This window comes from Hippocampus zosterae, chromosome 12, assembly GCF_025434085.1.
Source record: "Hippocampus zosterae strain Florida chromosome 12, ASM2543408v3, whole genome shotgun sequence".
Lineage (NCBI taxonomy): Eukaryota > Metazoa > Chordata > Actinopteri > Syngnathiformes > Syngnathidae > Hippocampus > Hippocampus zosterae.
Window position 1 is genome coordinate 15,497,681 of NC_067462.1, and position 24,917 is coordinate 15,522,597.

A 24,917-nucleotide genomic window follows, 5' to 3' on the forward strand; every position below is an offset into this window, starting at 1 on the left:
TGAGATTTATTTGCCTTCTAGTAGAAGTCTGAAGGTTTTGCTGGTCAGAACTTTTACAATCCTAAATATAATTTCCAGCTGAAGAAAACTTCATACTGGCCCTATTCCTGATGCTGCCATCACCATACTTCACTGTAGCTATGGTTTTATGCTCTTCTTTTCATCACACTTTTTTTGTTGTAGTGGTGTTTACAGTATGAAGTGTCAAATGAGAATAGCATTGGCTCTCTCAAACATCACAGGAGTCCACCATTATTATTACAAAAGAATGCTTCTTTATTTCTTTATTTATCGAACCCCTGCTCGAGTATTGTGTGACAAAGGTCTTTTTCCCTTTCGTGTTTTGTTTTTATAATAAAATACATGTTAGACCTCCCACAGGGTTTTTTGTCTCCACCCAGCTGCCCTTGTGCAGCTCCAAAGCAGGCACATTCCTCATGCAACAAAAGTTGTGACATGCATCAGATTCACAATGTTATTTTCAGAAGAAAAAAATAATAATCCCAACCCAAAGTGAGTTCCTTCTTGTCATGTTTTTGTGGAAAAAAAAGAGTAGGAGAAGAAAAAGTAAAACACAATGATATTTTACAAGAACATGGTGTAACATCACCAAGTAGTTTTTTTAAAATACAGTAGTACTGAGTCCTACTTCCACTTCCCACTTCCTCACACTATTTCCAGGGATGCATCTTGGGTAGTGAAGTATGCCAGGCTGGTGTCTCACACCAGCTTTGGCAAAGAGGGGTTTAACACGAGCGTGTGTGCGTGCGTGTATGTGTGTGTGTGTGCTACATTAGAGATCCTCAACAAAAATAGTCCATCCACATTTCCACATATGACAAAATATGTTTTGGGATCAAGATGTAAGGTTTAATCAGATGGCTTTTAGTTTTGTTGTTTTGTTCCAAATGCCTGCTCGTGATATCAGGAGTGTTGACATGGAGAAGGCACCGATGGTTGGATGGCTAAAGCTCAGGAGTGATGTGAAGGTTGTAAACAGTTTTGATGAACTGTCACAATACTATTGGATAGAGTCCCACCACCATCATGTTTCTATTTCCTATCAATAACAAGTTTGTCTTTGGCACACACCATGAAATTCCTTTGAAAAACGTCACCAAACGGGGCGGAAAACGTTTTTTTTGTCTGTTCAAACCCTGTCTGTTTTAGTTTGATGATGGGCAACCAGACCCACGACATTAGATTCAGGCACATGGGTCAGAAGCCCTTTAAAATTGATAGGCTTAAAAACGATGACAATTATTTTTTTGGAAACATTTGACCTCAGCCTTTTTGCATGTGTCAGATCTCATTCAAAAGCATTCGGGTTCTTCCTTAGACATAGAGCGCAGAAGACCCCAATTCCCTGAAAGTGTGTGAACATTTGATCGAAGATCATTGAAAAGCAATATTTTATTCTAGGGACATTTGATGACAATCCCAGAAACGTTGTGTTGCCTCAACTTTCATTCTGAATCATCACTGTTCTTCCGTTAGCTACCTGAGGAGCTATCTTGGGTCAACAATCCTTTCAAATGAATTGGGTTCTCGTGATGAGATGCAAAATATGCTTGAAAGTTTGAAGCTGTTTGTTTGAAAATTGTGGCTTGTATGTCTATGAAAATCATCATGTACTCAGTGGATCTCTTTGTATAAGGCCCATCTTCCATCGATATTGTGTCATATTCCCTGAAGGCTTAATGGTCATGCAACCGCACCTACTATGGTATTTATAAGCTACATGGGCTATTGTGGGCCAATTAAATACTTGTTTTTGGCTCTCTCAGATGGATTAAAAATGAACAGGATTCTCTGTTACAGTCGATAAAGAACTATATTCCCTGAATGTTTGAAGACAGGCAATCAAATAATTGCAACCTGACCTTTTATAGCAGCTGCCTGGGGTTATGTCGGGGGTCAAATATACATGAAAATCCGTCCAGCCATTGTTGACATATAAGATGGTAATGAAAGTCGGGCAACCTCACCTGGTGTCAGGTGTAAATAAAAACCTTTTGGCGTTTTAGGAGTTGAAACAGCAGCAGTTGAATAAATTGTCAAATAAGTGTATGTGAGTTATTTGTGCTTGGGCAAGCCCCATATGATTAATACACTGACAGATAGTGTACTCCACTGACTGACCATTTTAATCAATATTTTGGCGGTGGGAGCATCACGGACTGACTGACGGACTGGGTAAATTTATAGGCGGAAGCGGAGTTAAAATAACATGGATTGACCAACTAATCATTTCACTTTGGTTTGGCTTGAAAGAATGACGGACTGACGATGACGTACGGTACCCAGGCCGCTGACAGGTGACGAATGACGGACCAGCAACATTTTGTAAAATGCCCACCGCCTCAAATATTTTCAAAAATCAATATATTTTACACCTCTTGGATTCAAAATCAATCATGTTCTTCCTTAAATAGAAAACAACAATCCCTGAAAATCAGTGTGTCGAAAAGAATGCGTGGGCCACTCAGCAAAATGCCTTTTGACACAAGCTACCCTGGCTATTGTTGATTGGATACTTGGAGATGATTTTCATGAGTGTGCTAAATGTCGAACAATTCTTTTTAAAACTGTGATCAACATTGTATTAAATATAATTTGAAGGTATGACATTTTTGACTGCGCTGTAGAATAATAATAATAATGCCTAAAACTTTCAAAACAAACTCAATTCTTGTTTCTCCTTTAAAGTTCATTTTAAAAAGTTGTGGTTTTTATTCGTTTTTATAAAGACTGCACGATTTCACCCAAAAATATGGTGTGTTGAATTTACTCAATTTTATTCGTCAAGTGTTTGCACAAAACAAAATCATCTGTGTCCAGTTACTGCTACGTTTGTTAAGTAGCCTATACATCTACTTATTATGTAGCTTGTTCATCTATATAAAAAAAATGATCTGGATCCAGAAGATTTTATTTTGCGCAACTACTTGACAAAATAAAATTGAGTAAATTCAACAAAATGTTTTTTTCAGTGTATGACATTTCTGACCAAGAAGGTTGAGCCATTTTGTGATGGCTCACATTCAAAATCAAAAATATAAAACAAAAACTGAAATTAAAGAATACTTTCATCTTGGATGGGGGTACTAACTGGGAAAGCGCTGTTGACACGGAGGGGCCCACAACTTACTTTTTAAGTGTTGGGTGCAGGGAAAGAGCAACGACCATCCCATTGATGATGGTGGCCCGAAGAAACCAAAGGTAGCAGTTTTGGAAACGTCCATGCCGAGTCTAAAATGAAACAAAAGTCCCAAATAATGTACTGGTTTCATTTGGAGCTCAGCAAAATGAGAATTCAAAGTCGTGTGAACCTCCACAAGATGGTTCTGCTACAGTAGCTGCAGGGATTGACGGCCAACCGCTGAGATACTGTAAGACAGGGGTGTCCAAACTTTTTCTGCCAAGGGCCACATCGAGAAAGGTCCAAGGATGCAAGGGCCACTTTGACATTCTTCACCAAGAATTTATTGAACATGCTAAAACCAATCCATCGGTGTACAAGAATATGTGTTTAAGTATTTTTTTTATAAATAGTTTATTTTAGATATTTACATTCTGTTTTTTTTTAAACAGCCTGGTGAAAGAGCAAAAAGTTAATTGGATTTTGGGGTGGCTCCCTGCCTTGTATCCCATGAGACCATATCGGCCCTGGCACTTAGTGGCAGCAGAATCCCATCTCCATATTCAGAGCCAAGGCAAGAGCAATCTAAACTACGATGACCGTGACCTTGTATTTTTGTATTTGCAGGCCGCAATGAGCCCTCGGACCTTCGTTTGGACACCCCTTAGGACAATGTGTGCTGTTGTAGCTCCTTCACTTGAACGCTGATGTCGCATTTCCCTGATCTTGTCTCCTTTGTTCCCATTTTCTTTTGTCGCATTGCCCCTCACAATCCTGGCTCATAAACTGCTGGCTCATCTTCATCGATGAAGCTGATGTGCTCCGAGGAAATCCTCCCTTCTGTTGCCTCGGCCCGCCATTCCTGCATCTCCATCTCCTGGGGGGCACCGTCCCCCGGCCCGGTCTCTAGGCGAAGGTGTGAGTTAGAAGCCCGAGCGACCTGGAGTTCTCCGTATTTTCTACTCGGTGAGTCCAGAGACAAAGGCAGGGAGAGGAGGGAAGGGAGAGCGGCGACAACAGGGGACCCCGGCGGGACGGACGGGGACGGTCTCAAACAACGGTCGCCGGGTGAGGATGCGAGAGACGGCGGTGCGGAGAAGTGTGGGGGCCATGGCGGAGGAGGCGTGTCCTGGGAAGGAGGCGGGGGGAGCAGGCTTCGGCAACCAACGGAGCTGGTCTGTTGGGACGGGTGGCAGGAGGAGAGGGAAGAAGTGGAGGAGAGGGACATGGAGAAAGACAGCGACGGTGACGGAGTGCCGGATGCCAGTGGGGGGCGATCCTGTGGCGAGCAAATAAACATATTGGGGGAGGCCAAGATTGGAGACCCCTCAAAAAGTCCTTCCTTGGGTGAGGGGAGATTGTTGCATGGGGGAGGCGAGGAATTAGGCCTTTGTGGTGAATGAGGAGTAGGGAGAAGGCATTGTGGCAAGTCCACGCCCTCCACGTCCCCACTGTCCAACAGGGAATGAGTGTCCGGTCTCAGGAGGGAGCACGGCGTGATGGGAGCAGGCCCCATCAATCTGGCGCTCGCCGACAGACGGCTGGCGCTGCTGCTGGGAGGCGGGGTCAAATTTGGCTCGGTGGCCACACAGAGGGGCTGCGGCGCTCTCTGGAGCAGGGGCTTGAGTAGATGTGTGACTTCCTGAAGCTCCTGGCTGAGCTTGGACACTTGTCTGGAGAGGCTGTTCATCTGTGTCGTGAATGATGGGAGAAAGTATTAGCGTATCAAACTAATGTATGCTAATCTTATCTTGAAGGAAATTTGTGAGGTCAGATGTTACTGATAATAGACCTTTTTTCCACACCAAACATATCTAAGTGTGCCTTTGTGGACCTCACTTTGGAAATTGGCCTTGGACTGTGTGCTAAACTAGCAAGTGGCACGAGCATAGTGCCCAAATATGCAGAGGCAACTTCCCAGGTGCATTGTGGTCCTGGAGGTTTCTCAGTGAAAAACACCTCAATTGTCTTTTTTATATTATCAAGGTGGACGCCGGTCCAGTTTCTGCATGGTTTTTGCTTTTCCATTCCACACAGCGCACACTTTCATGAATATAGTCATTGGTGATTAAATCATAAGACTTCTTAGAGTTACATTCATCTAAAACAGGGGTGTCAAACTGTTTGACAAACTACTACATCAATAGTTTTGTCTTCCCTCGGAGGGCCTTTATGAAACCATAAAATTATTACTAGTATACAACAAATTAATCGATGACTAGTTTTGAAATCAGTTAAGTCAATTATAATATTTTATTCTCTATTGTTCACGTTGAGTGTAATCTGGGTCACAAAATTATTGGAAAATCTTAACGTTATTTATTAAACATGACAATTTGACATTTCGGTACAGATTTTAGCAAGTTGACACACATGATTTGCTTTCACGGGCCACACAAAATTATCTGGCGGGCCGGATCTGGCCTTGAGTTTGACAAGCGTTATCTAAAATGTTTTTGCCAAGTCGGATGGTGATGAAATGGATACTGAAGTAGCTTAACAAGTTGTTTTGAATGGTAATACATAGTCCCTTATATCATTGCACACGTTTACCCCTCTCATGACCTAATTGTGAACTGCTGTAATACAGTACAGTACATTGTATACCAATAGAGAGTCTGGTATCAGACCGTCAACATAAACATGTATCAAAGCGGGAACAACTCACCTCCTCTGTCAACTTGTGTACACACTGCTTGATCTCGGATGACTCTCGACTGCCTGCTCACAAACGCGCATACACACACATACCATGACATGCACTGTGACGAATGTGAAACCTCTAAAGACAAGACGTCAGTTGGATGGTTGCTTAGGTGGACATTACCTGAATAAGGCGAGGGCGGCGCTGCAGGCGACATGCTAGGACTGAACTCAAACTTCTGGGATGATATGGAACTGTTTTCTGTCTCGATACCGTCCACAAACCTGTGCAGAAAGTACATGGTGGAGTTTTGTGATTTGGCATGGACATGTTGACGTCGCATCAACCAGTTGTTTGACGCCAATTTGAAGTCTGTAAGGTTGCTTTTGTAAGGCCTGATTACGTCTCTGCTACTCCAGTTTGCAGTGAATGAGCTCCTGATGCAAGACACCTGATTACTGTTCAGACTTTTAATCTGGCAGCCAAAGTCTGTCTCTCTCTCTCTCTCTCTCTCTCTCTCTCTCTCTCTCTCTCTCTCTCTCTCTCTCTCTCTCTCTCTCTCTCTCTCTCTCTCTCTCTCTCTCTCTCTCTCTCTCTCTCTCTCTCTCTCTCTCTCTCTCTCTCTCTCTCTCTCTCTCTCTCTCTCTCTCTCTCTCTCTCTCTCTCTCTCTCTCTCTCTCTCTCTCTCTCTCTCTCTCTCTCTCTCTCTCTCTCTCTCTCTCTCTCTCTCTCTCTCTCTCTCTCTCTCTCTCTCTCTCTCTCTCTCTCTCTCTCTCTCTCTCTCAATGCTGAGTACTTTTCCGAACACATTTGTTAGGTAGCTGTGGGGTGGACCAGCAGATTGTGATGACGATTAGATTTAGGCAGGTTGAAGAGCAGAAGCCATTTTTGACAATGATGTTGTGTTATAGTTAGGATGCAATTGTCATGCAAGATTCTTCGAAATCATTGGTGGTGGCTTAATGGCTCAGTTGGTAACTGTGCTTGTGACCTGCTGTGGTGAACCCTGACAGATAAAAGTTGCTTTTTCTTATTCTTAGAAAATGTAGGTAATGAAATTACAGTTGATTTGTATAGCGATGACTGACTAACCCATTTCATAGTAGTTTTAAATCTATTAAAAACATACACAATCTACATCATGATCCCGAAAATGATTGAATTTCTATATAAATTAGTGTGCCAGATGAATGTTAAATATTTCTTTTTGTGCTGAATTTTCATCATGTGATCAAACTTTGATTGATAGACCATGAACATTGCACCGTTGATCTGGAAGCAAGACTGAAGTTCAAGTTGCTATAGCAACCAACCTGACTCTTCCCTTGCAATGTGAGCAACTCGTGTAAGCATGGTTGGAAAGAAAGTTGTTTAAGCAACCTCGCTATCCAGGGCTAGGTTAATGTGCCACCGCAAATGAAATCCTACAAAATATATTTCACATACTTTTATTATCTCATGCCTCTCTCCTCCGCTCCACTTCTTACTGTCATTATCTATTGCTTATTACTCTTTTTTCATTTGATTACAGGATAACAGCAAGCCTGGGCCTTTGTTTTGGACATGTTTTTGACATGTTTAATGGTCTCATCTAGGAGACCTAAGTACAGTCAAACCTCGGTTTTCGAACGTCTCTGTTCTCGACCAAATCGGTTTTCGACCAAAAATTTCGATTTTTATTTTTTTCATTCATTCATTCATTCATTCATTCATTCATTCATTCATTCATTCATCTTCCGTACCGCTTGATCCTCACTAGGGTCGCGGGGGGTGCTGGAGCCCATCCCAGCCGTCTCCGGGCAGTAGGCGGGGGACACCCTGAATCGGTTGCCAGCCAATCGCAGGGCACACATAGACGAACAACCATCCACGCTCACACTCACACCTAGGGACAATTTAGAGTGTTCAATCAGCCTGCCATGCATATTTTTGGAATGTGGGAGGAAACCGGAGCACCCGGAGAAAACCCACGCAGCCCCGGGGAGAACATGCAAACTCCACACAGGGAGGCCGGAGCTGGAATCGAACCCGGTACCTCTGCACTGTGAAGCCGACGTGCTAACCACAGGACTACCGGGCCGCCCGATTTTTATTTTATGCCTCGGATTACGACAACGAAAATCGGTTCTCGACCAAACTGAGCGCCCTTGAATGCGCCACTTGACTCCTCTCGCCTTCCTTACACGAGGAAGTGACACTTCCTTGTCTAGTGTTCCATTATGAGCAGACGTGTTCAATAAAGATTTTTTTTTTAAATAGCATGGTTTCGGTTTTCGAACGAATCGGTTTTCGAACAGCCTTCTGGAACGGTCGAAAACCGAGGTATGACTGTAATTGTTAAGTTGTTTGTTTTATCTCGGCTGATAGTCTTTGTTTTATTTCTGTGGGTACTCTCCCACATTCCAAAAACTGGCTGACTGAACAGGCTGACTGAACACTCAAAATTGTCCCAAGGTGTCAGTGTGAGTGTGGGTGGTTATTCGTCTCTGTGTGCACTGCGATTGGCTCACTACCGGTTCAGGGTGTCCCCCGCCTACTGCCGCAAGACAGCTGGGATAGGCTCCAGCACCCCCCACAACCCTCATGAGAATAAAGCGGATTAGACAATGGATAGACGGATAGAACCGGCCTTGTTCCTATCCCATTTTAAGTTCTGTGTACAGGAATAAACTTTGTCCACACAAGACGATTCAGTGCATCTTATCATGTCATCTTATCATGTCATCAGGTTACAGGTTATTATTATTGGTGCATGAAAGGGTTAAACGTTACTTGTAAACTATGGAACGCTGTTTGGTTTGATCACTTGATATCTTTGATATGATATCGAAGTACTCGTACAATCTTTCGTCTGTTCCTGGATATCAAGAACATGAAAATGTTCAAACAGCTTTCCAAATAGTCGTGCTTACCTGGGGCTGAGCTCTCCAGGCGCACTCGCAAAGCTGACCATTGGTATCTGCAGGGTGATGGGGCGGGTCTGCTCGGCGGGGGCGCGGAAGGGTCTAGGGGGCAGCAAAGGGGAACGTAGTGGTGAGTTGATGCCCCGGCTGAGGCGCACAGGCGAGCGGGGCGCACGGGACACCAAGTTCTGCTCCTCGTCACCGCCTTCCTCGTCCTCTCGGATGGAGGGCAGCTTCTTCACCAGGCCGCCGTTACTCTCCCAGTCAGCCTGACACCCACACATACACGCACATTACATTTGCTGCATTTCTTAACAATGAAAGGCAAATGTATTGTTCATAAAAATGTAACTCAACTGCACTTAACAAATGTTCTGTAATAGATTTGAAAAAAAAAAGAAGTTCAAACCACGATAACTTTATGTACAGTTTGAACATTTGATTAAGTAATACTTACGCAGGCCACTAGAGGGAGCGCACATACTACCAGTGGTTACTTGTACTTGTGTGTTGAGACACACTGGGCTGGCAGATTTTTTGTTTGTGCTACCACTGTCAATTTTTAAATATTTTAATATGTAAATAAAAAAATAAATAATCTTCACACTTATTGTTGACCAGAGGGCCTCAAGCAGGGGCTTAATTTGCTTATGTCTCCAGCAGGCACAACATACGTGTGTCAGAAATGGGAGAAACGAATTTAAAGTACAGTAAATTTAAAATCTTTTTAAAGCACCGAGACCAACCCCTGACCCCAGACTCAGGGGTTGAGTCAGTGATGTGTTCAAGGTGCTTCGTAGACCCTCACTACACTTGTTCTCATCCCTGATCTCATTCTTTCAGTCAATACTTAAAAGCTGATGGGTGGCGGAATGAATGCCAACTAGGAAATGAAGTTTCACTCTGAGGCTCATGCTAGGCTAATTAGAGTATCTTTATTGACTTCCCTTTTTGTCTTTTTTTGGGTGGTGGGTTGTTTTGTTAGATGCCTCATTTAACATGACAGATGTGGCCCGAGAATGAGTGTGTGTTGTGTCATTTCAGGTTAATCGCCGCCGCGCTTTTATTTTATATACAGCAGAATACTGTTTCCAGCCCTCCCTCACCACACATATCACAGTTAAGTGTGCAAATTGAATGAGGAAGATTTAAGTCAACATATAAATGGATGTACAGTTGTTGAAATATGTTTAGGCACATAAGAACCTTGCAAAAAAATACATTATATTTATTGATACGACACAAAAATAAAAGAAAAACTAAAATAAAATACTCATAGTGAGTGTCCTAAAAATGGAATTCATTATATAATTTTAAAAATAAAATACATGTATAAATAAATAAACAAACACAAACAATTATGCATGCAAAAACTAAATTGACCAAGTTCAAAAACAATCACATGAAATTCAAAAATAACGACAGTCAAATGAAAAGTTGACAAATGCAGTGCTGTAATTATGAATGAGACAAATATCTCCACTTTTCTGTTCAGTGTGGCCCTCGTGATTTTATTGAAACTGATTTAAAAACTGTTTTCAAAGCAGGACTACAGTGCAGGACGACAGTAATTATTCATTCACAATGAAAGTGTTTTGAACAATGACACCTCTTGCAGTCTAAAAACAGAAGCAATGATAATGACTGTGTTTCATGTCTCATCATGCAGACAGATTTCCCATTTGCATCTTTCTCCATCTTCAGCCCACATCTTTGCCTGCTCAGCATCCTCTTGTTCACTCCCCCCAGTACCTCCACCCCCATCATCTTCCTTCTGTGGCAGCGTGATTTATTTTTAGCTCCTCTGTTCTATTTTTAGCTGGCGGCTCCAGAGGCATCCAAAGAGACCCTGCATGTGCGATGTGGGGGCATGTACCACTCGTCTGTGTGTGTGTGTGTGTGTGTGTGGTTATGCGCGTGTGTGTGTGTGTGTGTGTGTGTGTTCCTAAATGGAAGTGCACGTGCCTCTGCACATACAGCACTTAACAATACGAGTGCTCGCCCTTGACTTCTCGCGTGAGAGCAGGCGTAAACGGCAGATGTTCGCCACGTGAGGTGAGGACAGTGTTAATCAATCATGTTGTCTGTATGACATGTTCTGAAGAAGGTCTCGCTGCATGTCTCCGTTTGCCCTCCAATTCCAATGGCCACAGTATAACGTTACCTGCATAATATCATGACATCTGGTACAAACAAATGTAGTGTCAAGCTGTCTGTCTATCAGTCTATGTAACTATTAACTAATCCATTAATTCATTGATTGATTATCTATCTACTGTATATGACTAGTGATTCTTGCTTTGCATTTATCCACCCTTTCATTAATGCAGGTCTAAATATCAATCCATTGATCCATCAGCCCATTCAGTCTGATCCATCCATCTGTCCATTCCTCCACTCGTCTAAATATCCTTCCATCATCCATCAGCAATCTAGGGCTGGATGATTATAGGGGGAAAAAAAAATCACAATGATTTCGACTGAAATTGAAATCAAGATTGATACAACAATTATTCACTGACTTCAAAACTTAGCGTTTATTCAATTACTAAAACTCGAAAACCCCAAACTACTATCATAGCCTCATGCCCGTTCGTCCCCGCAACATTTTATTCTCAAACTCCCTATTGTTTTGGCCAAGTTCAAAATGACTTTGTAAATATCATGTGAAATTCAAGCCACTTTCATTTTCATTGTGCTACATCCACACCTTTGATGACTTGCATTCTTTGCACACATCCAAACTTACTGACCAAACCTTGGACCTCGGGTATCGTATTTCTTGCTATATCACGTAGAAATTTGTGCTGGTATAACAAAAGAGTCCTTAGATCATTGTGGCTTTGAATTTTGAGGGAAGTAAAATTGCTTGAATCCTTGAAAACTCAACTTTAGTATAATTTGTAAGGACAAGGAAATAAATGAATAAGAATTTAGAAATAAGAATACGGTATAGTAAAATAAAAAGAATTTAAAAAACAAGACAGTATATCAAAACAAATACAGATAATGGATGCATGGAAATAGCATCAGCGGTGCGCATGTTGGACTCTTGGGGGCAGTGTGGTGCCATGCATGCATGGAGTACACATTTACAATAAGATCAGAAGAAATATGCGATTGAATTCTATTAGGATAACTCGTTTTTCACAGATTGGGAAGAATTTCTGGCTATGAGCATTGTCGTCTGTGGACGTTTCTACAGCTTTTGTGTGTCAATATTCATTATTTTGAAGCAATGTCACTCCAGAAGTTGATAAAAAATTTTTGGGGAGGTCAGCATTCGCACGAGCAATGTTCACAAAACATTTATTGTGTTCAAATGTAAGTACAGTCGCTGCACTCTTAGCCATTACCCAAGCAACATGGTGCATTCAGGTACCTTTCACAGCGGCTGCAACACACACCTCTGCACATTATTCATTTTTCTTCGATTATTACATTTTAAAGATCGAGGGAAATCTAAATCACAATTACATTTCAATTGATCATCCGGCCATACTGCAATCATCCCTCAACCTAAACATTCATTGATCCATAATCAATGTATCCACCCATCATTCATCCATCCACCAACTTAAAGCAGGGGTGTCCAACCCAGGTCCTCGATGGCTCCTATCCATCCTGTATGTCTCCGGCCTTCAACACAGATGATCCAAAAGAACGGGATCGTTATCAGAATTCTCAGAGCTTGCTGATGAGCTGACCATTTGAATCAGTTGTGTAGGAGGAGGGAAACATCTAAAACAGGCTGGATAGGGGCCCTCGAGGACCGGGGTTCAACACCCACGACCTAAACCCTCACCCATTCATACCGACCCACAATTCCATCCATTCCTCCACTCATCTATCTATCAGCATTGATGGATGCATTGACTGAAACTCACTCAGCCATCAACCATCAATCAATCAATCCAAACATCTAGCAACTCAGCCAAACCATCATCCATCCATTCATGCATACATCCATGAGCCCATCCATTCATCCACCCATCAACCCATCCATGAGCCTATCTACCCATTCACCCTTTCACGTTTCCAACCATCCATGCATCTGTCCATCCATCCATCTGAAGGTGTACCAAATAATGTGGCAGGTAGTGTGTGCTATTTCTTGTGTATTTGCTCAACTAGCATAAATAAGCAACATAAATGCTCGTTATCCAAACACGTGCTCCTCAACTGTCCTCCTCGTGCATAAAACTTTTCTCATGTCAGCACACTGGGAACACTTGGACTCTGCAGTTTAAAAAAAAAACAAAACAAAACAAAAAAAAAAAAACTGCAGAGGGAGAGAAAGAGGCAAAGCCAGCCACTCATCCTCCTCCTCGAGTGGCTGGGTTATTTTTATCCGCCGTGATCCAATCTTAGAAGCAGCTGCAGGGGACACAGCCAGCCAGGGAGAGCCCGTGCTTCCCCCCTTCATCTCTCTGTTCTATTTTTAGCAGCAGAACAGCTTCAAAAAGCAGCACTGAGCTATTCTCGGCATCCACTGCTGCTGCAGTACCCGCCGCTGCACTGTTTGTGTGTGCATGTGACTGCACACTGTGGTGTAAACAACCCAGTGCATGTGTACTAAATTCATATTAGTCAGTTCATGCATAGCCTTCATGCGTGAGAGCTACTCTAAAGGTGAGCATCCCCTGAGGCTTTCATTTTACATGCCGGTGGTTGCACATGAAGTTTGTGCGCACACACACACACACACACACACACACACACACACACACACACACACACACACACACACAAACGCACACATTCACACACACACCACCATGAATGCACATTTTTATTCATCTTTTGCTTTCATCTATATTTGACTCAATACATTTTCTACTCTGACCTCAGTGCTATGGAATGCACTTTAGCGTGATGCAAGCATCCAGTCATCCATTTTCTATACTGCTTCGCCTCAATTGGGGTCACATGTGAGCTGGAGCCTATCCCAGCTAGTTTCGGCGCACATAGAAAACAACCATTCATAGCCACACTCACATTAACAACTATGGACGTTTGTGAGTCTTGAGTGGATCGAATGTGATTTTTGGCATGTAGGAGGAAGCTGGTATTACAAGAGAAACTTCATTGTATCAGAAGAAAAGCATGTAATTATCTCAGCCGTGACATAAAATAACGCCTTTTTGTCTGGTGTGTTCTTGAAGATGAATTGATATATTTATGTGAACGTGTGGCAATAAAAGATGCCAACTCACATCTGAGGCATGGCCCTCACGCAGGTTGTAGGTGAGGTCATGTTGGATCTCACTGATGAACTTCTGGGCATACTCTGGGTACAGTCGCAACACCTCTCGGAGGCCCTTCAGGCTGATGTATTGAAGGTCGCAGTAGGTCAGCGCCTTGACGTTGGCGTTGGTCTTGATCACTTGCTCTTTCGTCAGAGAGTCGGAGCCAATAAGATCTCCCTTACCTGCATCAACACATTCCCATTTAATTTGAACATTGTTAGAATATAAAATATTCTTCTTGATTTAATTTGAGATCGATGTACGGATATAATGATGAGCCAAATGGACCCGTAAGTGGACAGCGGTCCAATATCCATCTGAGCTTCCTCCATTCTATTTAGCTATCTGTCATTTATATTAAATGGGGGGAAAAAATCCATCCATCCATTACAGGTGCATGGGTGGCTGGATGGTTTATGAGCATAAATGGTAGGATGTGTGATGACAAATGACTGGAGGAGGATGGCAGATGAATACATGACGGATGGGAGTGTGTGTAAATGAATAGAAGATGGCCAAATACTGTAATATGAGTGGTTGGTAAATGCTAGACGACAGATCCAAAGGGTGGATGCAAGATGGCGCAAGAGGGTGGACTGAAAACTCTAAAGAGGATGACGGACTCGAAAGAGTATAAATGGCTGAAATAACCAGTGGCAGATAAAGAGGACGGATGGCTGAAGATGGCTCAAAACAGTTGAATGGAAGATCCCTAAAGAGAATGGATAAATGGTAAATGCTCAAGAGGATGCCAGAGATGCGCTGATGCAGAGGAAGGATGGCAGATGGAAAGATGGGTGTAAGATAGCGAACGATGATGATGATCGTTGATGATAGATGCTAAAGAGAATAGATATACACCGGGAGTGCCAATCAGTCGATCGTGATCGACTGGTGAACTCCTAATTTAACCGTGAAGAGCGCAGTGGAAAGAAATGTTTGTCGCACCTAATCAATAGGTTTGGGCATGTTTGAATTTGGATGATTCTGGTTTTGGATCTGGTTGTTCGATGTGATTACTGTCACAAACAAATGATTAAAAACAAAAAAAGAGGGAGCTATTATTTTGTGGATTCAGTCACATTAAGTTCTCAGGTTTTTTTTACTTTGTACTTTTTAGTGTTTATAAACTTCACTAAGTGGCTATTTTTAACTAGTACAGTACTGTGAAATATTATTTGCCCCCTTCCTGATTTCTGGTTTCGTTGGATATTCTTCACATGCAAAGGTTTCAATTTATCGAAGCAATTTGAAACCGCTGACCCCGCAAAGGGGCTTCTTCGTATGGGTTCGGCTTCTTCTTCCGCGCGGTCAAGTAGGCGTCAAATTTTACCGTGTTTTAAAATCTGCATGATTCTGAGCGTAGCAGAATGTTAATCCCGGTTCCATTTGTTTCTCGATGCCCAATCTTAACGATCTGTATCACTTCCACAAAAAAAAAAGAAAAAAAAAGTGTGGAATAGTCAACATTCAATCTTGTGTATCACTCTGTATGTGCATAGAATCATCATTGGTGCTGCAAAGGAGAGGATGCAGGTACAAATTAAAAAGGGCTCCGGCATGTGGAGAAGGAGTAAGAGGCTGAAGGGAGAGTGAAAGGAGGTGAGGTGGACGAGAGGAAGATGGCAAAAGAGGGAAGGATGAGGAGGAAGGCTGAGAAGAAGAGAAGAAATCAAGCTATGACACAAACATCTTGTGCACGGCCTTCCCTCCATCTGTGTTTCTGCCTCCCCCTTTCCTCCCCTCGAACGCTCTGTGTCACACGGATGATGAGCGGCGACCGAGTTGACAAGCGCCAGCAGCTTTGGGGAAATCTGCCGTTAATAATTGCTGCAAAACGTTCAAGTGAGCTGCAGACGGAGCTCTCAAAATGACACTGTGCAGACTCGATATGTGCACGCGCGTGTGTGTGTGGAGTGCATAATATATTTTTTCTTGGTAGTGTCAGTGATTTGCAACCTTTTTTTTCTTTTTAAACTTTTGGATCTAAATTGCATCTTCCAAATTGTGTTTTTGAGATGATTCTGTTCAGTGTGCGTTGCTGATTTGTGTTTCATTTCCCCAGTCGCTTGAGTGCATTGATTATTAGCGTCAACATTTGTCATTTTTCCTCCTAATTTTCACTTTCGTTCAATAAAACGCTGTTATTGCTTAATCTCGGTAGTCTGCTTCAAGGTGTAGGCTTCATCCATTACCCTTCATCACAGGTTTTCCATCGCCATCAATCAACTACAATCAAAATAGCCACGAATTAAAAGCATTTACGGTGAACCTGTTTATCACACTGGATACGTTTTAGACCCACGAAGCATAAGAAGCCCCAATATGGAGATCACAAGAACAAAAAACAGTAGTTTTATGTTGTAAAACACATTTGAAATATATGACAGTGTATCAAAAACATCTGTTGTGTGACGTCTTTTAAGGTTCTCCTGGCATTCAGAGAAGACGGCCGAGAAGTGCATCGGCAACAGTGGCACTCCTCTTTCTCAGGCGAGGGAAGTACAATAAGCATTCTGTCAGACCCATGAAAGACAAGCGCTTCAAAATGTCATGTAGCGAGGTGGTGAACAATGAACTTGGATCGAGCTGTTGTTTGTGCCGAAGCAACGGGGGGAGATTTAACCCTTACAAGGCTTTGTTAGCCAATCAGAAGCTTAAAGAATATCACGTTAAAGTATGATAAAAACACAACATGCATGAAAGAAACCAAACTTAAATGACCACATAGGAGATTAAGATACACTCTGTGGTGTCATACAAACAACACAGACTAAATAAAAAGCCAAGACTATACAATTCAACCACACCCTCTATTTGACACCATTTTGGTTCAAACCATTAGCCAAAGGCATTTATTACGCTGTTTTGGAGTTGTCAGTACACTGCACTGATTTACGCCCGTGCTGCAAGTTATACTGTGGACAGATGAAAAGGTTACATCATCGATCATCACTCCTTCTCGCATTAAGGCATGCGCACGTGCGCATGTCACTGAAGTTAAAGAAAAGGTCGACATTTGGGGAAGGGAAAAAAAGAAAACCAGACATCCTGTTTTTTAGCAGGCATTTTCCTAATGGGACAAACTCATCACAATCAATCAATGACACTCAGGAGCCCAAAGACAAAACAATCCTAAATTGGATTTATTAATCATCTTGTAAATTTAAAAATGTATTCTGTTAAATGACCAAATCGCATTTTGTTGACACAACACATAAAAGCACTTTATAAAGTACAGTATTGTACTTAGATAACACGAACTATCAGTATTTGCCGAGAATAGGATCTAGGTGTGTGTAGGGCGGAGGAGAGATACCGGGTTGAATTCCAGCTCCAGCCTCCCTGTGTGGCATTTGCATATTCTTCCCGCGCCTGCGTGGGTTTTCTCCGGGTACTCCGGTTTCCTCCCACATTCCACAAACATGCATGACAGGCTGATTGAACACTCCAAATTGTTCCTAGTTTCGAGTGTGAGCGCGGATGGTTGTTCGTCTCTGTGTGCCCTGCGATTGGCTGGCAACCGGTTCAGGGTGTCCCCCATCTACTGCCTGAAGACGCCTGGGATAGGCTCCAGCACCCCACGCGCCCCTTGTGAGGATAAGCGGATCGGAGAATGGATGGATGGATCGGTATGTGTAATTGCAAATGCATTGTGGAGTTTGACACAGAGGGAGGGGGTAACATTGGGGGGTGGGGGCGATGAACCCCCACCAGTTGGGAAATAAGGTCTGAAACAGAGGCCGTGTGGAGGGTGTAGCAGCTCAATGAGATACTGGAAGACTGGCAATAGTGATGAAGTGTTTTGAATGAAAGCATCGAGAAATAAGGAGCCAGAAAAGGTTTTGGAGGACAGCACTGTTGTGGTAAAAGGACCAAGGCTGGTTGAGGAGGGTTCCTGATTAGCAGGAGTTATTTATTGGAGTACTTTGAAATCCAAACTGTATTCCATGCTGTTGCAGTTGTTGGGTATGGATGTGAGAATTGCGTATACAGTCAAACCCCGCATACTGGTGGTTCAACATCCACAGATTTACATATTCCATGATTGTTTTTCAAATTTAGCACAATATTCTTCGAACATTTTTATTTGTTTTCCCCCCCCTATTTTTCATGGAAATCATACAGTACATTGAAGGATTATCGGTGTATATTACGTATTTTCGGCACTATAAGGTGCACCTAAAAGCATAAAATATTCTCAAAGACTGACAGTGCACCTTATAATACGATGTGCCTTCTATATGGATCAATATTCGGATTTCTTGGACGTAGTATTTTAAATGTTCTGTAAAGAGCTTTTTTACAGCTGCGTCGGTTATGAAAGCTCTATATAAATAAAGCTGTATCGTATTGTATTCCCTTCAGCGTAGCTCCATCTAGTGGACGTCTAATGCAACTGCAGCCATTACTACAGCTTCTATTATATGCGTCTTACAGTGTGGTGAGCCCTATATATGAAAACAGTTTCAAAACAGGCCATTCATTGGAGGTGCGCCTTACACTCCGAAGCACCTTGTGCTCCATTTGAATTGTTTCACAGGCATTGTAGCCCGAGTTAATGTTGCAGAATTTGAACACGGAGAGCTCCGTCCGTGATATGGAAGAAGGTATTTCCATACAGAAGAGAGCAATGGAATGGTTGTGTTCCTGAAGACTAATAAACAAATATTTTGTTAGAAAAAAATCATCCTGAGTAAAGGTAAATATGTACCTTTCTTATTACGACATACATTAAGTTATCGATAAATTAGATGTAAACTGAATCAAGCAAACCGATCAGTGTTTATGGTCCAATGTAAATGACTTAAAATGATCATTACAAACATCATTACATTTGTTGTTGTTTTTTGTAAAGGAAAGGTGTGAGTCCAAGCAGATTTGTGTGTATACTTTCCAGCATTAATAATGCAGAGACATAAATAATGTAATATTTCATTCATTTTTAAGAACAGCACAGCCCCATGCTGCATCGATTGATGTGTGCTTGTGTGTCCCGATCAAGAGCAAATCAGTGCGTGGCCTTTGGCATTTGGACATATATCCATTTCACCTTACGCGCATGTGTGTGCACTTGCGCAGATAGAAACCAACACATGTATGCACACAGCATTACTTCAGACCATCTCGATCTTTTCGGGAAGTGACGTTGGAGCCGTGCGGATGTGTGCCTGAGGTCATTCATTTGCAGATAAGTACCCGCTAAATTTGACGCCCCCCACCCCCTCAAAAAAAAAGATTGAAATTGAAATTTTGCTCACGGTGATCTTGTACCGTGGCCCCTCTGTCCTTCTCGTTTTCTCTCTCTCTGATGGCAGTTCAAACTGATGTTGTGCACATTGAATGGAAACATACAGATGTACCTTGACCGAAGAATGATCCAACTTCTCAGTTTTTAATGTTATGAAGTGTTTTTTTTTTTTTTGCTTTACTGCGAACCAAAATTTGAATTAAGAGTTGCTTGACGCCTTGAGTAAAGCGCAAAAAGAGAGAAGAGCTACAGTCTCTTTTGAATGGAATTTTGGTGCGTTTTAATTAAACCGTGTAAAAACAATTTTTTTCTTCTGCTGCTGTTTTTCTTTACTTAAACATAAAAAAAAGTGTTGTGTTTTTTATGGCAGCTGATTGACAACATTTCAATTTATTTGAACATTGAGTCAACACACTGGTCAAGGGAACAAATTCACCACACAACCACATTGAACATTTGAAGTGTTTGCAGAGTTAGGTCTGCCCAGCCATCACGTGTGAAATGAAAAACAACTACCGGTACTTATGGTATATATTTTCTTCTGCCGATTTCTGAATATTGTATGTGTCTTTTTGGTGATGCGCCTGTAATACGTACCACATACAGTGTATGTACTGCTTCCTCCATGATTTAATGTCCTTTTTAATTTACTTAATAAGGGCACACTTTTTTTTCCCACACTCTACAAGTACAAGCAGGAGCCAGCCGGAACGCCCAATTTCAGGAACTATCATATGATGTCAGAGTAAGAACTGTATTGATTTGTAATCATGTTGATACAAGATGCTCAAAGCAGCTTTTTATTTGCCAGCATTCCATCTGTGGCATTGCTCACTGCAAATTGTTTATTTTTGTGTACAGTACTATTGATTTTTATTCATGCACACACATAGACACACTTGGCTCACTTGTGCAAATTTTTTGACAAATGTGTACCTAGTAAGATTCATAATGAACTACCGCAATTGAGTAGATGACCTGCAATGGTCCTGACACTTATTGACAATGCCAAAGTTGGAACAAGCATACTCACCCAGTATGGCGAGCACAGTGTTGTCTTTCAGGACTTCCATGGAACCTGAACACACAAAGTAGATGGCCTGCAAGGCATCGCCTTGCCGGATGAGGAACTCCCCGGGGGCACAGAACGATGTCTTGATGATGAGCGACAGCGAACGCAGGCACCCCCTGCTGGCTGATTCAAACAGCGGGAGCTGGAGCAGCTCCTTGTTTAGGTGCATGGCGATGTCAGCTCGTAGTTCATCTGGGAAATCCTTCAGGAGCTGAAAAGAGATACAAAGTCGTCTGCCGTACTTAAATTAGCCAAGCAGCATTCATTTGTGGTGAAGACGTGGAGGAGGTGAAGCCGTAGATCAAAGTCAAAAGGTAAGCAGAGCTGCAATGGCTTTTGTTGGATGCAGAAATGAGTGTGAGGCTGCTGGGGCGGTAATTGGGGGTGCAGGCATATTTGTGTTGTGTTGTATTTGTGACGTTTCTGCTGTGTCACTTAGACGGCTTCTCACCGAATCAACTCACCTCACTGACGTCGATGCCATTGTTGACTGACCAGGTTGTCTGGAAACACTCCAGCATGCGTTGCTCGAGAGCCTTGGGCAACCGGTGCACCCTGATGAAATCCTTAAGGTCTTTGGTGCGCGTGTGGTAGAGTGAGCGGCGTGAGTACATCCTCTGGATAATGGCGGTCACGTTGCCAAACACCACAGCGTGCATCAGTGCTGAGAGAAAAATCAGTTGAGTTATGCTACCATAATCAAACCCCTCCAATAGTGTTTACTACACAGTCTGCCATATGATTTTTAATAACACGGCCAAGTGAAGCGTCAACAAATAAGGAGAAGAGCCTGTTTGGAATATATTTATTTCAAGGAGAAAATATTTGAATTAGGCTGTAAATTTAGGTCAGTGCTTCCAACAGTGTTTAGGCCCGCAGAGAAGGTCTTGGCCTTCACCACTCACCACTGCAGGGTTAAACCAAAAAATTGCCCGGGGAAGTCTTTGCATTCCAGGAATATTCCTCACTGTGGCAATAAAGTCTCAGCGGCGTTATTGCCATCAGACATTAGTACAATATTATGTACAGCGCTTTCACAACAGCTGCAAGGCATAAAAACAAATGTACTATATTTTCATCACCCTACAGTATAATACGGGACACACCGCCATACAAGAAAAGTGATTTGATTTTAGTGATGAGTTAAGTCGCACTGCATGGACATTGTTTTGAAGGGATTGCAGAGCGACCACATGGAGCTCATCATAAGGACGATTTTCGGTAGGATTAATGAAGAGGTCGCCTCGGCTAGCTTCCTTTCACTCTGTCTTTTTTCACTTTCCAATTCTCACCCTATCAGCAGGAGTGAGCTTGTTAAAAACCAATGGAAGCCTTTTTTTTCGCGCTTGAGTAATTGAAAGATAGCAAGATTTCTGCAGGAAACAAATATAATGGAAACAGAATGCCAAGAGCTAAAGTTATTGCATACAGGGTTGGGGATAATATGCTGCAAAAAATGTTTAAAGAAAAAGTCATATCACAAGTTACTCATGCTTTTGTGATATTATTTCAGTTACTGGGTGGCAGCGCGTCAGGGCCATAAGACAAAGTTAGAAATGGAAAATGTGTGAAGAACCTTCTCGTCTTCCATTGATAATATCTCTAGTCAACCAATCACCCATAAACAGATTTCCTTTCAATGGTTTGACTGATCGTGGAACGTCTGTCCAATAGAATATCTCTTTAAAATCTATATATTGCTTTCACAACATAAACTGTATTCACATATAATAGCTAAGAAGTCATTTTTTTGTGAGACACTTCACAGTCATGTCGTCATGAAATAAAAAATGCAAAACACACTCAAAATGCAAGCGGAAACAAATACAGGTTAGCACGTTCGCCTCAGAGTGCAGAGGTGCAGGATTCAAATCCGGCTCCTGTGTAGATTTTACATGTTCTTTCCGTGCCTGTGCGGGTTTTCTCCGGGTGCTCCGTTTTCCTCCCACATTTTAAGACATGCAGGGTAGCTTGATTGATCACTCTCAATTTTCCAGTTCAGGATGTACCCGGCCTACTGCCTGAACACAGCTGAGATAGGCTCCAGCACACCCCAACCCTGTTGGCTATAAGCGGATCAGAAAATGGACGGATGGATGTCTTCGTGTTTTTTCTCTGACTAACCATTACCAAGTGATGAATAATAAAATAATTTTGTTTTTAAAGCAGTGCCCCTCCCATATTTAAATTGAGAGGTGCTGGTGCAGCATCACTTGGCACCCACAACACACATCGGGCGCAAAGGACAACTGGAAAATTTTCCTTCAAATTGATTCGCTGGCTGAATTCCAACAGACTCAAAAGATGATGCACAAACAAGAGTAGAAAAAGGAGCATCCACTCACCGCCAATGAGCATGGTACAGATCGAGAAGATCTTCTCCGAGTCCGTGTTGGCCGACACGTTCCCGAAGCCCACGCTTGTTAGGCTGCTTAGGGCGAAGTAGAGCGATGTCACGTAGCTGCTACGCATGGACGGGCCTCCGCCCAGAACTCCAAAACCTCCCGCCGACGCGCTCTCGCCAACCGATGTGTTCCCTCCGTATTGGCTGGAGTTCCAGGGACCTTGACCCGCCGACTCGGAGCGTGATTCGTTCCACTGGCTGCTGTTGGCCGAGACTACGCCCGAGGAAGTCGGGAACAGTGCGGCCAGAGGCGACAGGAAATAAGGTGTCCCTAAACGCTTGGCCAACTCATGCAGCCAACCTAATAATGGAGAGTACAGAGCAAAAGGGAAACGGACCATACTTATAATTTGTCAATTATTTTATGCACATGTAATTCCATGTAATAAGTAACAGAAAAAAAAAGTTTGGTGCTCCCCATTTACATTGATGGCATGTATTATCTCAAATCAATAGATTGGCTAGAGTGCAACGGGCTATTAGAGCTAAGACATATATTAGAGTAAAGTTCACAAATTAAAAAAAAATCTTTCCTCGCAATCAGAGTATGAGAGAAATTATTAGATGTAACCTACAGCACAGCACACAACAATTTTATTTTGAAATGCAAATCTAAGGCATTCTAATTCATGTGTTTGCTGCGAAGTATTCTTCGTGAGAAACGTCAATCTTCGGCAGCGGAATACTTTATATTATATACCGGGTACTTGATGTTTTATTTCATTCAGCATTAAACTGAATTTCAAATGACCAGACAGACACTGAATCATTAAAAACCCAGCAGCTGACGGTAGTGTAAACATTTATGGATCTCAAAATTCACATCTGGTCTTGGCTAACTGGTTCATTCCATTGTTTGCTCAGGTTTGCCCCAGACTCAATCGCTGGTACGGCATTGAGTTTGATTAAGATTAAGATATCCTTTATTTGTCCCGCAATGGGGAAATTACAATCAGACTTCAGAAAGGAAAATGCTGGGTAGGGAGAGGGAAAAAAACATGCTCAAACTATCCTCTTCTGAGGATAATTTAAGTCCAGGATAAAACAAGACCCTAGCACATAAATAAGCATTTGACAGTTACAACAAGTCACAAGACATAACATGTAATAAGGGGAAGGATGAATAGGGGGGGGGGGGGGGGGGATCGCGACGCGGCCGAGATGACCAGCTGCACGGATTCACACGAGCGAGTCGAACCACGTCACGGAGGATAAAGACTCGGAGCGATGAAGACGGTGATAACAAGGATGTGTATGTGCGTGTAGTTGTCCAGTTGTGTATGTTTATGCGTGTACAGGTCATAGCTGCTTCGTCGAGCTCTGCTCATCATGAAGACAGTCCCGGCTTATCAGTCCATGGCCGAGAAGGAGGGGGGTGATGGTGGGGGCCCTAGATTCCATGCGTACTTCCATCCATGGGAAAGGCCAGATAGCGTTGTTTGTTTTGGAGGGACGGCCGGCAACAATTTCAGACAGCCTTGAGTCCGTGGTCTGTATCTCTTCACTGACGCCGATCAGTCCGAATCCGAAAACTCTTTCCGCAGAGCGGATTCCAACTTCTCCATGTTGTTGTCGATCGCGCGGAGTCGCTCCAAAACCGCAACAATATTGTACTGTATTTCCAGGCTATACAGTTGTACCTTGACTAACAAGTTATGACTTATTTTTTAATCAAAGGCGTCACTACATTTACTCATGGACCAAACCAATTTCCGCCACCTTGTTACTTGTTTTTAATAAATGATTTTGGAGGAAATGCAGTACTCTAAAATTTAAAACGGGACATAAAGAAATAAATTGTTTTTATGAAGTGTAATTAAGATAAAAGTCACGCACGCGGACACACGCACACACATTGTCGTGCATTCGTGTTGGCGTCTCTTTAATGGGGTGTGGCTTTGTGAGTCCAGTATGTCAGCAACTTTTATCACACCTGCTCCAAGATACTTGCGAGTGTTTTCATTTTGTATTTGTGCACTTGGCTGCTGGACAGGTTGAATTAATGGCTGAAAGCATATCAGTGAGTGTGGATCTATGTTTTTCCCCTACTTTTTCCTTAAATTGCTTGTATACAAAGCAAAAGATTTTGGGTGTGCTCCTAACTTGAGAAGCCATGGTACCACTGTATTTAAAAAAAAATACGGCATTGGTAATTATTTGAGGCACAGCGTTACTTACAACAGAGACAATTATTTGAGGAAATAGACAACAGTACGATACAGTTTTTGTCTTTCCAACTTCAGCTGTCTTTA

General features: G+C 42.5%; 1 protein-coding gene across 2 annotated transcripts in view; it reads right to left on the reverse strand.

Moving 5' to 3' along the window:
* Positions 1-252: 252 nt before the first annotated feature.
* The window catches only part of kcnh3 (potassium voltage-gated channel, subfamily H (eag-related), member 3), a 129,111-nt gene continuing 104,446 nt past the window's right edge, over positions 253-24,917 (reverse strand). For both annotated transcript variants that reach the window (XM_052081742.1, XM_052081741.1), the window contains exons 8-15: positions 22,607-22,966; positions 20,726-20,925; positions 20,223-20,472; positions 13,906-14,120; positions 8,699-8,958; positions 5,970-6,070; positions 5,811-5,863; positions 253-4,832 (exon numbers count right to left, since the gene is read on the reverse strand). In XM_052081742.1, the coding sequence (XP_051937702.1) occupies positions 3,909-4,832; positions 5,811-5,863; positions 5,970-6,070; positions 8,699-8,958; positions 13,906-14,120; positions 20,223-20,472; positions 20,726-20,925; positions 22,607-22,966 (2,363 nt within the window). In that variant the 3' untranslated portion in view covers positions 253-3,908. The remainder of the gene's footprint in view (positions 4,833-5,810; positions 5,864-5,969; positions 6,071-8,698; positions 8,959-13,905; positions 14,121-20,222; positions 20,473-20,725; positions 20,926-22,606; positions 22,967-24,917) is intronic.